Source organism: Pristiophorus japonicus, chromosome 8, assembly GCF_044704955.1.
Source record: "Pristiophorus japonicus isolate sPriJap1 chromosome 8, sPriJap1.hap1, whole genome shotgun sequence".
Lineage (NCBI taxonomy): Eukaryota > Metazoa > Chordata > Chondrichthyes > Pristiophoridae > Pristiophorus > Pristiophorus japonicus.
Window position 1 is genome coordinate 48,968,632 of NC_091984.1, and position 17,008 is coordinate 48,985,639.

General features: G+C 45.6%; 1 protein-coding gene across 2 annotated transcripts in view; it reads right to left on the minus strand.

The window, feature by feature from the left end:
- zswim5 (zinc finger, SWIM-type containing 5) overlaps positions 1–17,008 on the minus strand; it is a 316,910-nt gene that overhangs the window by 26,669 nt on the left and 273,233 nt on the right. For both annotated transcript variants that reach the window (XM_070886765.1, XM_070886764.1), the window contains exons 6-8: positions 13,606–13,782; positions 13,331–13,477; positions 1,473–1,610 (exon numbers count right to left, since the gene is read on the minus strand). In XM_070886765.1, coding sequence (XP_070742866.1) covers positions 1,473–1,610; positions 13,331–13,477; positions 13,606–13,782 — 462 coding nt within the window. The remainder of the gene's footprint in view (positions 1–1,472; positions 1,611–13,330; positions 13,478–13,605; positions 13,783–17,008) is intronic.

The following is a 17,008-nucleotide window of genomic DNA, read 5'->3' on the forward strand; positions in this document are numbered from 1 at the left end:
GCTTCTTGAGTGTTGTTGGAGCTGCACTCATTCAGGCAAGTGGAGAGTATTCCATCACACTCCTGACTTGTGCCTTGTAGATGGTGGAAAGGCTTTGGGAACTCAAACGCAGAATACCCAGCCTTTGACCTGCTATTGTAGGCACAGTATTTATGTGGCTTCTCTAGCTAAGTTTCTGGTAAAGCCGTTGAATGTCAAGGGGAGGTGGTTAGACTCTTGCTTGTTGGAGATGATCATTGCTTGGCACTTGTGTGGCGCGAATGTTACTTGCCACTTATCATCCCAAGCCTGAATGTCGACCAGGTCTTGTTGCATGTGGGCATGGACTGCTTCATTATCTAAGGAGTTGCGAATGGAACTGAACACTGTGCAATCTTCAGCACGACAACCGGGATGTTGTTGGGGCCCATAGCCTCTGACGTATCCAGTGTGCTCAGCCGTTTCTTGATATCACATGTAGATGAGAAATAGGAGGGGGCCACGGATAGATCCTTGTGGTCACCAGAGGTAATGGTTTGGGAACGGGAAGAGAAGCCACTGCATGTGATTCTCTGGCGACAGTTAGATGGATATGAATGGAATCAGGTGAGTGCAGTCCCACCCAGCTGAACAACAGCAGAGAGGCATTGGAGGAGGATGGAGTGGTCAATCATGCCAAAGGCTGCAGATCGCTCAAGAAGGATGAAAAGGAATAGTTCACTTTTGTCACAGTATGATATTTGTGACTTTGATAAGTGCTGTTTCGGTAATTACAAATTGCAATTATAAATTAAATTAGACACAGTGGGGTAAAGTATTTTGAAACAAACAACATTGCTGTAAACTGCTCTGTGTGCGGATTTTTGATACAATTTTTCAGCTCCAGTGTCACACAAAGCTACACCTTGGTTGTACACCCCTTATTCTCCATAACCAACAGTATCCTCACCCACATATTCCAATGCCCAGTTCCATGTTAGTTTAATAAAAACATTTCTCCTTTACATTACATGGAAAAAAAAGGTGATCCAGGGATGATTACTGGGAACCTGGTGCTTTGGGACCACACATATCAAGCTCCCCCTCGATGACCTGCTACCCTAGGAGTGCACCAAGAACCAAACACACACTGTAATGAGGTTATTTCAATAATAAAATATGTCCCCTTTCTAAACTTGTCTGTTTCTCTTCCTTCTCCCTCCATTTACCACACACCTCACCACTATATATTTAGTTTCAGGTGGGAGGAATGCACAGCGACTATAGATATAATTGCGACCACTTTAAAATTTGACTCTAATCTGACAATAGCACACATGATTCAAGGAGCCAAGGTCAGAGTCATAGAACTGGTCTCAGTCACCCATATCTATCAACCAAAGGAATAACAGCTTTCAAAAGATATTAAATCTCGTGATTATACCTACAACTTGAAGACAACAACCCGCCAGGAGCAAACAGGTACAAGTAACGAGCAGAGGACCTTCTCTTACCTGCTGTGTCCATACAACTCTCATCCTCTAGTCGGCAAGCTTCAGTCAGTGTGATGAAGAGACACCCAATTGGGTCCAGGGGATGACCCACCCACCCTTCCAAATTTGTAATTGTCGTTACTCCTCTGTGTAATAATTCTGAAAAGAAATAATGTAACAAAAATCAATAATGTATAGCATGCTTCTGCTGGCTTATAAACCAATTCTTTACACTCACTTGAATAAAATCAGAAATATTTTCTAACTGGTCGAGTTCTATATATACACAAAATATTTTTTTTACAACAGACTTCTTCATCCCTTTTAAATTTCTTCCTTCCGCATCTTCCTTCAGCAGAAGCAGAGGAATGACAGTCATCTATCATGATCAATTCTTTTCTGTGATCATGAGGAACAATTCAATTGGGACAAAGCCAATTCCTCTTCCTACACAGAATGAATGGCTTATTTCCAAAGCTGTTCTCATCTAGAGGGCACTTCAAGAATGATCAGATACTTAACATTCACGTGGCTCCAACATCTGAACTCTTTGGTTAAGTGTACCCAGGCACAAAAAATACCTAATGACCTTTCACACTTTTCTGCACATATATTCACTCATGTTGTGCAGTTGGAAGTGCCTTTGCAGTCCATTAGGTACAAAATGAGTGGAAAAATACCCAACATGAGAAGATTATCTATATACTCTGGTTACAACTTGATGTGGTCCACATTTAGTATATGTTCACAGGAAGTATAGACTTCAAGAGGGCAGAGACAAGCTGGTGGAATGGGTGGACACGTGGCAGATGAAATTCAACACAGAAAAGTGTGAAGAGATACAGTTTGGTAGAAAGACAGAGGATGGGACGATCTTGGATCTGGACTGGAGGCGACGAAGGTTGAACAGGTTCCCACTGGTTCTATAGTTTAGTTCCACTCCAGCGGGGAGCTTGTTGAGTGTGAGGTGGAGCATTGCAGCAAGGAAGATCGAGAAGAGGGTTGGCGCGATGACGCAGCCATGCTTGACCCCGGTTCGGATGTTGATTGGGTCTGTGGTGGATCTGTTGGTCAGGATCACGGCTTGCATGTCATCGTGGAGCAGGCGGAGGATGGCGACAAACTTTTGGGGGCAGCCGAAACGGAGGAGGACACTCCATAGTCCCTCGCAGTTAAATGTGTCAAAGACCTTTGTAAGGTCAAAGAAGGCCATGTACAAGGGTAGATGCTGTTCCCTGCATTTCTCTTGCAGTTGTCGTGCCGTAAAGATCATATCCGTCATGCCCCGTAGTGGACGGAATCCGCACTGTGACTCCGGGAGGAGCTCCTCAGCCATAGAGAGAAGACGATTGAGCTTTTACAGATATATAAAACGGAAAAGAGTGACTAAAGTAAATGTTGGTCCCTTAGAAGATGAGAAGGGGGATTTAATAATAGGAAATGTGGAAATGGCTGAGACCTTAAACAATTATTTTGCTTCGGTTTTCACAGTGGAAGACACAGAAACCATGCCAAAAATTGCTGGTAATGGGAATGTGGGAAGGGAGGATCTTGAGACAATCACTATCACTAGGGGGGTAGTGCTGGACAGGCTAATGGGACTCAAGGTAGACAAGTCCCCTGGTCCTGATGAAATGCATCCCAGGGTATTAAAAGAGATGGCAGAAGTTATAGCAGATGCATTTGTTATAATCTACCAAAATTCGCTGGACTCTGGGGAGGTACCAGCGGATTGGAAAGCAGCTAATGTAACGCCTCTGTTTAAAAAAGGGGGCAGACAAAAGGCAGGTAACTATAGGCCGGTTAGTTTAACATCTGTAGTGGGGAAAATGCTTGAAACTATCATTAAGGAAGAAATAGCGGGACATCTAGATTGGAATAGTGCAATCAAGCAGACGCAGCATGGATTCATGAAGGGGAAATCATGTTTAACTAACTTACTGGAATTCTTTGAGGATATAACGAGCATGGTGGATAGAGATGTACCGATGGATGTGGTATATTTAGATTTCCAAAAAGCATTCGATAAGGTGCCACACAAAAGGTTACTGCAGAAGATAAAGGTACGCGGAGTCAGTGGAAATGTATTGGCATGGATAGAGAATTGGCTGTCTAACAGAAAGCAGAGAGTCGGGATAAATGGGTCCTTTTCGGGTTGGAAATCGGTGGTTAGTGGTGTGCCACAGGGATCGGTGCTGGGACCACAACTGTTTACAATATACATAGATGACCTGGAAGAGGGAACAGAGTGTAGTGTAACAAAATTTGCAGATGACACAAAGATTAGTGGGAAAGCGGGTTGTGTAGAGGACACAGAGAGGCTGCAAAGAGATTTAGATAGGTTAAGCGAATGGGCTAAGGTTTGGCAGATGGAATACAATGTTGGAAAGTGTGAGGTCATCCACCTTGGGAAAAAAAACAGTAAAAGGGAATATTATTTGAATGGGGAGAAATTACAACATGCTGCGGTGCAGAGGGACCTGGGGGTCCTTGTGCATGAAACTCTTTTGGAGTTTACCTGTAAAACATAAAACATTAAACCGTACCACCCGCCCTGGATGACACAGCAGACATTTACAAGGCCCTTTTTTCTTTTTTGTGTTTTTTTTTGTGTTTTTCTTTTTTTTGGTTTTTTTTTGGGCGCTTTAATCACATTTTTTCCAGTGCCCCCTATAAAAGGGGAGGGGGACACTAAAAGCACTGGCAATTAAAACAAATTAAACTTTAAAACATAAAATCAAATTAAAATTTGGTTGCCGGGCGTGATGATGCACTCCAGTCCCTCCGGTGCCACCTTGTGCATGAAACTCTTTTAGAGTTTATCTGTAAAACAAAACATTAAACCGTGCCACCCGCCCTGGATGACACAGCAGACATTTACAAGGCCCCTTTTTTTTTCTTCCTTTTTTTTTGTGTTTTTCTTTTTTTTGGGGTTTTTTTTTTGGGCACTAAATCAAATTTTTTCCCCAGTGCCCCCTATAAAAGGGAAGGGGGACACTAAAAGCACCGGCAATTAAAACAAATTAAACTTAAAAATGTAAAATCAAATTAAAATTTGGTTGCCGGGCGTGATGATGCACTCCAGTCCCTCCGGTGCCACCTTGTGCATGAAACTCTTTTTGGAGTTTATCTGCAAAAACAAAAAACATTAAACCGTGCCACCCTACCTGGGTGACACACCAGACATTTACAAGCCCTTTTTTTCCCTTTTTATTTTGTGTTTTTCTTTTTTTTTGGTTTTTTTTGGGGCACTAAAATCACAATTTTCCCCAGTGCCCCCTATAAAAGGGAAGGGGGACACTAAAAGCACCGGCAATTAAAACAAATTAAACTTAAAAACGTAAAATCAAATTAAAATTTGGTTGCCGGGCGTGATGATGCACTCCAGTCCCTCCGGTGCCCACCTCTCGCGGAAGGCCGCGAGCGTACCGGTGGACACCGCGTGCTCCATCTCCAAGGACACCCTGGACCGGATGTAAGAGCGGAAGAGAGGCAGGCAGTCAGGTTGAACGACCCCCTCGACCGCCCGCTGCCTGGACCGGCTGATGGCACCCTTGGCCGTGCCCAGGAGCAGTCCTACGAGGAGGCCTTCGGACCTACCCGCTCCCCTCCGCACACCTTGTGCATGAATCCCAAAAAGTTGGTTTGCAGGTGCAACGGGTAATCAGGAAGGTGAATGGAATGTTGGCCTTCATTGCGAGAGGGATGGAATACAAAAGCAGGGAGGTCCTTCTGCAACTGTATAGGATATTGGTGAGGCCGCACCAGGAGTACTGCGTGCAGTTTTGGTCACCTTACTTAAGGAAGGATATACTAGCTTTGGAGGGGGTACAGAGACGATTCACTAGGCTGATTCCGGAGATGAGGGGGTTACCTTATGATGATAGATTGAGTAGACTGGGTCTTTACTCGTTGGAGTTCAGAAGGATGAGGGGTGATCTTATAGAAACATTTAAAATAATGAAAGGGATAGACAAGATAGAGGCAGAGAGGGTGTCTCCACTGGTCGGGGAGACTAGAACTAGGGGGCACAGCCTCAAAATACGGGGGAGCCAATTTAAAACCGAGTTGAGAAGGAATTTCTTCTCCCAGAGGGTTGTGGATCTGTGGAATTCTCTGCCCAAGAAAGCAGTTGAGGCTAGTTCATTGAATGTATTCAAGTCACAGATAGATAGATTTTTAACCAAAAAGGGAATTAAGGGTTATGGGGAGCGGGCGGGTAAGTGGAGCTGAGTCCATGGCCAGATCAGCCATGATCTTGTTGAATGGTGGAGCAGGCTCGAGGGGCTAGATGGCCTACTCCTGTTCCTAATTCTTATGTTCTTATGTTCTTATGAGGAGGATTCTAGCGATGACTTTCCCAGTGGCTGACAACAGGGAAATTCCTCTGTAGTTGCCACAGTCGGACTTGTCCCATTTTTTAAAGATGGTCACGGTTATTGCATCTCTGAGATCTCCCGGCATGCTCTTCTCCTTCCAGATGAGAGAGATGAGATCATGCATTCGTGCCAGTAGTGCCTCTCTGCCATACTTTAGTGCCTCAGTGGGGATTCCATCCACTCCTGATGCCTTGTTATTCTTAAGCTGATGGATAGCCTTTTCTATCTTGTGCAGGGCTGGGGTTTTGCTGAGGTGGTAGCGGGTAGCATGCTGCGGGATGGAATTGAGGACACTCGTGTCAAAGGCAGAGTTTCGATTAAGGAGATCTTCAAAGTACTCCTTCCAGTGGGCCCTGACTGTCTCGGTGTCCTTGATGAGTGTCTCCCCGTTCTTGGCCAGCAGTGGGGTGGGGCCTTGGGTGCTTGGACCATAAATGGACTTGACTGCAGTGAAGAATCCTCGCACATCATGGCTGTCGGCCAGCTGCTGAATCACCTGTGCTTTTTCCACCCACCATCTATTCTTTAGGTCGTGGGTTTTTTGTTGGACCTCAGCCTTAAGCCGCCTGCAAAGCTGCTTTTCTGCTCCCGAGTTGGGTTGTCGAACTACAGTATACGGACGATGCTTGCATCTGCGCACATTTAGAGGCTGAACTCCAAGTCATCTTTACCGAGGTGTAGGAAAGCATCGGTCTTAAACTAAACATCCGTAAGACAAAGTTCCCCCACCAATCTGACCCCACCACACAGCACTGCCCCCAATCATCAAGATCCACGGCACGGCCTTGGACAACGTGGACCACTTTCCATACCTCGGGAGCCTATTATCAGCAAGGGCAGACATTGACGACGAGGTTCAACACCGCCTCCAGTGCGCCAGCACAGCCTTCAGCCGCCTGAGGAAGAGAGTGTTCGCAGATCAGGCCCTCAAATCTGGCACCAAGCTAATGGTCAACAGGGCTGTAGTGATACTCACCCTCCTGTATGGCTCAGAGACGTGGACCATATACAGTAGACACCTCAAATCACTGGTGAAATACCACCAACGGTGTCTCTGCAAGATCCTGCAAATCACCTTGGAGGACAGATGCACCAACGCCAGTGTTCTCAATTAGGCCAACATCCCCAGCATCGAAGCATTGACCACACTCGACCAGCTCTGCTGGGCGGGTCACAGTGTCCGCCTGCCGGACCCAAAACTCCCAAAGCAAGCACTCTACTTGGTACTCCTACACGGCAAGCGAGCCCCAGGTGGGCAGAGGAAACGTTTTAAGGACACCCGCAAAGCCGCCTTGATAAAGTGCAACATCCCCACCGACACCTGTGAGACCCTGGCCAAAGACCACCCTAAGTGGAGGAAGAGCATCCGGGAGGGTGCTGAGTACCTCGAGTCTTGTCGCCGAGAGCATGCAGAAAGCAAGCGCAGGCAGTGGAAGGAGCGTGCAGCAAACCAGACTCACCATCCACCCTTTCCGCCAACGACTGTCTGTTCCACCTGCGACAGAGACACTAATTCCCAAATTGGACTGTTCAGTCACCTGAGAACTCACTTTTGGAGTGGAAGCAAGTCTTCCTCGATTTCGAGGGACTGCCCATGATGATGATGATGGTAGAAAGAATGAGGAGAGGAAATATAAACTAAAGGATACAATCCTGAAGGAGGTGCATGCAGAGAGAGACCTAGGAGTTTCTGTGCACAAATCGTTGAAAGTGGCTGGGTTGGTTGAGAAAGCAATTAAAAAAGCTTACGGGATCCTGGGCTTTGTGAATAGAGGTAGGAGCACAAAAGTGTGGAAATTATGATGAACCTGTATAAAACATTGGTTCTGCCTCAACTGGAGTATTGTGTCCAATTCTGAGCACTGCTCTTTAGGAAGGATGTGAAGGCCATAGAGAGGGTGTAGAAAAGATTTACGAGAATTATTCCAGGGATGAGGGACTTCAGTTACGTGGATAGACTGGAGAAGCTGGGGTTGTTCTCCTTAGAGCAGAGAAGATGGAGCAGAGATTTTATAGAGGTATTCAAAATCATGAGAGGTCTGGACAAAGTAGATAGATAGAAACTGTTCCCATTGGCAGAAGGGTCGAGAACCAGAGGAACCAGATTTAAGGTGAAAAGAACCAAAGGCGACATAAAAAAAAACTTTTTTACACATCGAGTGGTTAGCATCTGGAATGTACTGCTTGAAAGGGTGGTGGAGGCAGACTCAATCACGGCTTTCAAAAGGGAGTTGGACAAGTACCTGATAGAAAAGAAAATTGCAGGGCTACGGGGAAAGGGCGGGGGAGTGGGACGAGCTGAGGTGCTCTTGCTGAGAGCCGGTACGGGCTCGACGGGCCGAATGGCCTTCTTGTGTGCTGTAACCCTTCTATGATTCTGTAAGTACCTGGACCTTCTTGACTACGAGAAGTTGTTGGACCACTCTGATGATTCTCCATCTATATTTTATAAAGGGGAAGCCATTGCTGGGAATTTACTTTTGCAGTAATTGACCATTATATTGTACACTCTATATTAATGTTTTCCCTCACATTGCTGTCATATTTATTAACTGTTCTGGTACTGTTTTGCTAACATTTTTCTGATATTGCCCAATTCTGATATAACTGCTGTTCTTATGCTTTTCTTGCTTAAAAGTAAATTTTTTTAAAGTTAGTCAAAAAAACTTATTCTAGCATTTGGAATCTGAGCCAAGTGTTGCTGTGCATTTCTTCCCAAGTCTGTTCCCTAGGCAGTGCATGATGTAATAGCCAGGATGTAATTAACACTTAACTATTACTTTTGTCATGTCAGCTGATCAGGAAAAGAAACCACCTGGGTTAGATCAGTGTCAAATCCATTGGAACACATTAAAACAGCATTCGTTGGAAGGTGAGCGATCTTTCCACGATAAAGATTCAAATATGACACGCTACTCCTTTAAATATATTCAAGGGATACTGTGATTTTAAAATGTACTTTTAGCCAGCATACGTTTGAAAAAGTCATCAATTTAATAGCTGGAAACCATTCAGCCCTTACAAAGTCTGATTGAAAGCACTGCATGCTAGTGGATCTTCAATGGATTTGCTCATGCAATGAAATACAAAGTGAATTCCCCACTGAATTCATTGGTGATGTCGGTATAACTATGGGGATCAGCAGTTTATGAAGCTCCATCTAATGGTAGAATTGTGCAGCTGCAGACAAGATTGTGTATCAGATATGGTGGTGCACAAATCAGGTGTGTGCAACATACTTGGAAAATGTAATATTATGTAATAGGGTGCTTTGAAGTGATTTTTCAGCGATGGCAGAAGTGTTTGAAGAGATATGGTGACTAGAAGCATGAGTGTACGGTACTTTGAAGATTGACTGTGCAGGAGAACAGACTGATTAACAGTATCAAATGGAGCATAGAGGTCAAAGACAATCAGTGAGCAGTTTGATCTGCATCAATCTCAGTGGGATGGCGGATGGGAGAGGAGAATACTGCCTATACTTCTTCCCTCACCACTGAACACCAAAGATGGTCTGTCTATAGTAAATTACTATTTTGTTAAGGATTGATTTTCACTTAACACAATGCAAAGTACACATTAAAAAACTAGTGAAAATTCTGAAATGATAGTCAATACTGTACTCAATGTTGGGTTGTTTGTTTTTGAATGTGAAAATTAAAAATTTCTCAACAACTTGCTCCCACAGAACAGGCTAGACAGCTGCACCTGAAGGGGACGTGCCAGACTCACTGCCAGCACTATGAAGCTAACTTAAACCTCCAGGCAGGTAGATTCCATTAATAGACATCGGGGCCGAAATTCACCGCTGCCCGAAATGGGTCGCACCTACCTTTTGATGTGTTTTCACCTCCATGGTAGATGAGGTGGCCTCTTGCGCGAAATTCAGCTCTTTGTCCTTTTTTACGGTCATAAGGGGGGCGGTAGTGCGGTGGTGAGCACACTAGAGGGGCGGAAGTGGAGGCGGGATGGAGTCTCCGTCGCTGTCAGTCATCAGCGTAAAGATAATGGAGGCCGCGGCAGTGGGCCCTCCCCTTGAATGGCTGCCGCACAGCCATGTTGCACACACAGCAAATAGTGCACCGACAGAAATAACTGTCAAGGGCACCGCTCGGTGGCCTGAAGATTTTTTCCCCTGATTTTAGATTGAGGTGCGGGAGATTGACAGTGCGCACTTTGATGACACACTTAGAAGGGTTCGGCAGCACTGGGGCGGAAGTGGAGACTGCCGGAAAAAGCACCTAGGAGAATTTCACAAGTGGCAGCCACTCGACTCCAAATCGGCGGCCATTCAACTCCACCGTGAGGCCGCCACTTTCCGGCGGTAAGAGGCATTTTCGGGAGACTGAATTTCGGCCCCATTATTTTTCCCACACAACTCCCAATTCCCATATATAACAGAAACAAAAACAGAAAATGCTGTGAATTGTATTCTGCTGCAATCTGTAACCTCATGGCCGAGCATATTCCTCACTCTACCATTACCATCAAGCCAGGGGACCAACCCTAGTTCAATGAGGGGTGTAGAAGAGCATGCCAAGAGCAGCACCAGAAGTACCTAAAAATGAGTTGCCAACCTGGGGAAGCTACAACACAGGATTATATGCATGGTAATCAGGAAGGCAAATGGAATGTTGGCCTTCATTGCGAGAGGGATGGAGTACAAAAGCAGGGAGGTCTTGCTGCAACTGTATAGGGTATTGGTGAGGCCGCACCTGGAGTACTGCGTGCAGTTTTGGTCACCTTACTTAAGGAAGGATATACTAGCTTTGGAAGGGGCACAGAGACGATTCACTAGGCTGATTCCGGAGATGAGGGGGTTACCTTATGATGATAGATTGAGTAGACTGGGTCTTTACTCCTTGGAGTTCAGAAGGATGAGGGCTGATCTTATAGAAACATTTAAAATCATGAAAGGGATAGACAAGATCGAGGCAGAGAGGTTGTTTCCACTGGTAGGGGAGACTAGAACTAGGGGGCACAGCCTCAAAATACGGAGGAGCCAATTTAAAACCGAGTTGAGAAAGAATTTCTTCTCCCAGAGGGTTGTGAATCTGTGGAATTCTCTGCCCAAGGAAGCAGTTGAGGCTGGCTCATTGAATGTATTCAAGTCACAGATAGATAGATTTTTAACCAATAAGGGAATTAAGGGTCATGGGGAGCGAGCGGGTAAGTGGAGCTGAGTCCACGGCCAGATCAGCCATGATCTTATTGAATGGCGGGGCAGGCTCGAGGGGCTGGATGGCCTACTCCTGTTCCTAATTCTTATGTTCTTATGTTCTAAACAGTGGAAGCAGCATGCTATAGACAAAGCTAAGCAATCCCACAACCAACAGATCAGATCAAAACTCTGTAGCCTTGCCACATCCAGTTGTGAATGGTGGTGGGCAACAAAACAACTAACGGGAGGAGGAGGCTCCATGAATATCCCCATGCTCAATGATGGCGGACCCCAGCATCTGAGTGCAAAAGACAAGGCTGAAGAGTTTGCAACCATTTTCAGCCAGAAATGCTGAGCGGATGATCCATCTCAGCCTCCTCCTGAGATCCTCACCACAGAAGATAGTCTCGTGATATCAAGAAGTGGCTGAGCGCACTGGATACAGCAAAGTATGGGCCCCGACAACATCCTGGCTGTCGTGCTGAAGACTTATGCTCCAGAACTAGCCACGCCTCTAGCCAAGCTGTTCCAGCACGGAAGCAACACTAGCATCTACCCAACAATGTAGAAAACTGCCCAGGTATGTCCTATCCACAAAAAGCAGGACAAATCCAATCTGGCCATTTACAGCCCCATCAATCTACTCTCAATCATCAGCAAAGTGATGGAAAGTGTTGTCGACAGTGCTCTCAGGCGGCAACTACTCACCAATAACATGCTCACCGATGCCCAGTTTGGGTTCCACCAGGATCACTCAGCTCCAGACCTCATTACAGCCTTGGTCCAAACATGGACAAAAGAGCCGAACCAGAGATGAGGAGAGACTGACTGTCCTTGACATCAAGGCAGCATTTGACCAAGTGTGGCATCAAGGTGCCCTAGTATAATTGATGTCAATGGGAATCAGGAGGAAAACTTTCCATTGGCTGGAGTCATATCTAGCGCAAAGGAAGATAGTTTTGGTTGTTGGAGGTCGATCATCTCACCCCTACGACATTGCTACAGAAGTTCCTCAGGGTAGTGTCCTAGGCCCAATCATCTTTAGCTACTTCATCAATGACCTTCCCTCCATCATAAGGTGAGAAGTGGGGAAGTTCGCTGATGGCTGCAGTGTTCAGTTCTATTTGCAACTCCTCAGATAATGAAGCAGTCCTTGCCCGCATGCAGCAAGACCTGGACGACATTCAGACTTGGACTCATAAGTAGCAAGTAACGTTCGTGCTACACAAATGTCAGGCAGTGACCATCTCCAAAAAGCGAGAGTCTAACCACCGTCCCTTGACATTCAACAGCATTACCATTGTCGTATCACCTACCATCAACACCCTGGGATCACCATTGACCAGAAACTTAACTGGAACAGTCACATAAATACTGTGCCTAGCAGGTCAGAGGCGGGGTATTCAGCGATGAGTGTCTCACCTCCTGACTCCCCAAAGCCTTTCCACTATCTACAAGGCACAAGTTAGGAGTGTGATGGAATACTCTCCACTTTCCTGGATGAGTGCAGCTCCAACAATACTCAAGAAGCTCGACACCATCCAGGACAAAGCAGCCCGCTTGATCGGCATCCCATCCACCACCGATGCACCATGGCTGCAGTGTGTACCATCTACAAGATGCACTGCAGCAACTTGCCAAGGCTTCTTTGACATCATCTCACAAACCCCCGACATCTACCACCTAGAAGGACAAGGGCAGCAGGCACATGGGAACACAATCACCTCCACGTTCCCCTCCAAGTCACACACCATTCTGACTTGGAAATATATTGCCATTCCTTCATTGTCGTTGAGTCAAAATCCTGGAACTCCCTCCCAAACAGCACTATGGGAGTACCTTCACCACACAGACTGCGGACTTGCCAGCGACGCCCAGATCTTGTGAATGAATTTTTAAAAAACTCTCAGCAGGTCAGTCAGCATCTGTGGAGAAGTGACTCCACACCCAAAATTTTAATTCATCTGTTCTCTCCACAGATTCTGGCTGACCCGCTGAGAGATTTCTGCATTTTCTGTTTTAGTTTGAGAGCCCAGTGGCGACCGTGTGGTATGAGTGCGGGTGCTTGTAAAAATCTAGATCGTCCTCTTTTGCACATCGCTGTTCCACAGGATAACTCGGTTACTATATTCATTGAAACAAAAAAAATCCTCTGCATTTCTAATAATAAAAAGGGTTTATTTAAACACATAAAAGTAATCGACACTCGAGTTAGATCAGAATGATTTGGGGGTTTATAAATTCACATTTGAAATTGAGTTTAAACAGCATCCGTGGTTTTTGGCCTATAGCAGGTTATCCTTTAAGCACTGCTTCATTACGTCTTTCACAGGACCCACCTTTCTTTTGATGTTTATAGATTTCCAGCTGCCGTTGCTGCTGTAGACGGAGTGTGTTGATGATTGCAACAGCTAATCGGAGAGCTTCTTTAGGATAACCATGGGAACGTAGGGCGTCCACCCTGGCACAGGCAGTGGGAACATGTTCTACAAGTATTAAAACAGTTCGGAGGAGGATTAGTATTAAGCCATGTTTTTTTTAGGGGGGGAGGGGGGAGGAGGGAGGAGTGGGGAAAGGAAAAGACTTTAAAAGCAAAGTAAATGTTACACTTTACCTAACCATAGAGGCTGCCCATGAGAGTTGAATAGGAGGCTCTCGCTCTCTCTCTGGTAAGAGGGCGACGCGTAAAAATCGCTGCTAATAATACGCTGAAGATGACTATCCTGCCAGTGTAGATCACAAGCTTCCATTGCACGAGTGAAAACTGTCCGCCTCGGCCTAGCTAAAGACTCTGTTAGGAGAAAGACAAAAAATATTGCAGGCAAAAGTTACTATATGCAGTTCACGAGGAGTACTGCCTAAAACAACAAAACCTACTTGCACATTGCTGGTCAGCAGAATGCCATCATTTGTGCCAAAACTGAGAATCATAGAATGGTTACAGCACAGATCATTTGGCCCGTCGAGCCTGTGCCAGTTCTCTGCGACAGCATCTCAGTTAGTCCTACTCCCCTGCCCTTGCCCCATAGCCCTGCAAATATTTTTCTTTCAGGTACTTATCCAACTCCCTTTTGAAAGCCGTGATCGAAGTCTGCCTCTTCCACCCTTTCAGGCCGTGCATTCCAGATCCTAACCACTCGCTGTGTATAAATTTTTTTTCATATGTCGCCTTTGGTTCTTTTGTAAATCACCTTAAATCTGTGTCCTCTGGTTCTCGACCCTTCTGCCAACGGGAACAGTTTCACTCTATCTACTCTGTCCAGACCTCTCATGATTTTGAACACCTCCATCAAATCTCTTCTCCATCTTCTCTGCTCCAAGGAGAAGAACCCCAGCTTCTCCAGCCTATCCACACAACTGAAGTCCTTCATCCCTGGAATCATTCTCATAAATATTTTCTATACCATTACTAAGGCCTTCACAGCCTTCCTAAAGTGCAGTGCCCAGAATTGGACACAATACTCCAATTGAGGCCGAATCAGTGTTTTACACAAGTTCATCATAATTTCCACGCTTTTGTACTCTATGCCTCTATTTATGAAGTCCAGAATTCTGCAAGCTTTTTTAACCACTTTGTCAGCCTGCCCTGCCACCTTCAATGATTTGTGCATACATACCCCAGGTCTCTCTGTTCATGCACCCCCTTTAGGATTGTACTCTTTAGTTTATATTGCCTCTCCTCGTTCTTTCTACCAAAATGCATCACTTCACACTTTCCTGCAGTAAATTTCAACTGCCACGTTTCCACCCATTCCACCAGCCTTTCTATATCCTATTCAAGTCTGTCGCTATCCTTCTTCTTAGGCGGTCCCTCGTATCGAGGATGTCTTGCTTCCACATCAAAAAGGGATGAGTTCACAGGTGTTTCAATGAGGACCTGATATTTCAGGTTCCGAACTGCATATTGAAGGGTGGAAGATGCCTGTACGTGGATTCTTTTAACGTGTGGTGGCTGTTGCACACCAGCCACCACACGGGCTTGACAGAGCTAGGTCTTGGTCCAGGGACCAGGGATTAACCAAGACGACCAGGGACCAGCTCTGCTGCATGGACCTAGTGCGCACACATATCACAGTGTGGGCTGGTCCGTGCTACCCCTGGACCCACGCCTCTTCTGGGCCCTGAACTCGCCTCTCCTGGGCCCCGATCACTGTCACTCATGTGCCCCAATCTCTCTCCGTTCCTCAGCCCCGATCATTTGCCGCACCTTCACCACGATCTCTCGCCACACCTCCTCCCTGATCATTTGCCACATCTCTGCTGTACCTAGGCCCTGCTGAAATTGCTGCCCACGCTCCAATAGGCGACCTGGGTTTTGCTAAAGTCACCCAGTCACCTTCCTTGAAGCTGTCGCTCTCCTAGAACGGCTCGCGCTGTATCTTGAAGTGGCATGCTCCTCCTCACGATCATTATCCTCCTCACTGTTCGTTATACTTTCAAGTTTTGTGTCATCTGCAAATTTTTAAATTGTGCCCTGTACACCCACATCCAAGTCATTAATATATATCAAGAAAAGCAGTGGTCCTAGTACCGAACCCTGGGGAACACCACTGTATACCTTCCTCCAGTCCAAAAAACAACCGTTCACCACTACTCTATGTTTCATGCAGCCAATTTCATATCCATACTGCCTTGTCCCTTTTATTCCATGAGATTCAACTTGTCTGGCATGCCTATTATGTGGCGCTTTGTTGAACACCTTTTGGAAATCCATGTATACCACGTCAACCGCATTGCCCGCATCAACCCTCTCTGTTACCTCAGCAAAAAACTCATTCAAGTTGGTTAAACACGATTTACCTTCAACAAATTCCTGCTGGTTTTCCTTAATTAATCCACACTTGTCCAAATGGCTGTTAATTTTGTCCCTGATTATTGTTTTTAAATGCTTCCACACTATCGAGGTTAAAATGACCAGCCAATAGCTGCTGGGTTTATCTTTACACCCTATTTTGAACAAGGGTGTAACATTTGCAATTCTCCAGTCTTCTGGCACCACCCCCGTTTCCAAGGATTTGAAGATTATGGCCAGTATCTTCCTTCATTTCCGTCAGCATTCCAGGATGCATCCCATCCGGTCCTGGTGACTTATATACTTTACAGCAGCCTTTCTAGTACCTCGTCTTTATCAATTCTTATCCCATCCAGTATCTCCTCTACCTCCTCCTTCACTATGTCTATGGCAGCATCTTCTTCCTTGGTGAATTCAGATGCAAAGTACTCATTTAGTGCCTCAGCCATACCCTCTGCCTCCATGTGTAGGTCTCCTTTTTGGTCTCTAATTGGCTCCACCCGTCTTTTACTACCCGTTTACTATTTATATGCCTATAGAAGACTTTTGGATTATCTTTTATGTTCGCTGCCATTCTATTCTCATTGCCTCATTTTTTTTCACTTCTGCACTGAATTTTCTATACACCTGATTCTCAGATGTATTCTCGACCTGACATCGGTCATACGCGTTCTTTTTCTGCTTCATCTTACTCTCTATCTCTTTCGTCATCCAAGGAGCTCTGACTTTAGTTGCCCTATCTTTCCCCCGAGTGGGAATGGACCTCGACTATACCAGAACTATTTTCTCTTTAAAGCCAGCCCTTTGTTACATTTCAGTTTTGCCTGCCAATCTTTGATTCCAATTTCGCTGGGCCAGATCGGTTCTCATCCCACTGAAATCTGCCTTCCTCCAATTAAATATCTTTACTCTAGATTGCTCCCTGTCCTTTTTCATAGCTAATCTAAACCTTATACTATGATCACTGTTTCCTAGATGTTCCCCTACTGACACTTGCTCCACTTGACCTACCTCATTCCCCAGAACCAGATCCAGCAATGCCTCCTTCCTCGTTGGGCTAGAAACATACTGATCAAGAAAGTTCTCCTGAACACACCTCAGAAATTCTTCCCTCCCTCTCTGCTCTTTGCACAATTATCCCAGTCTATATTAGAGTAGTTGCAGTCCCTGCATTATCACTACTCTGTAGTTCTTGCATCTCTCTGTAATTTATCTGCAAATTTGC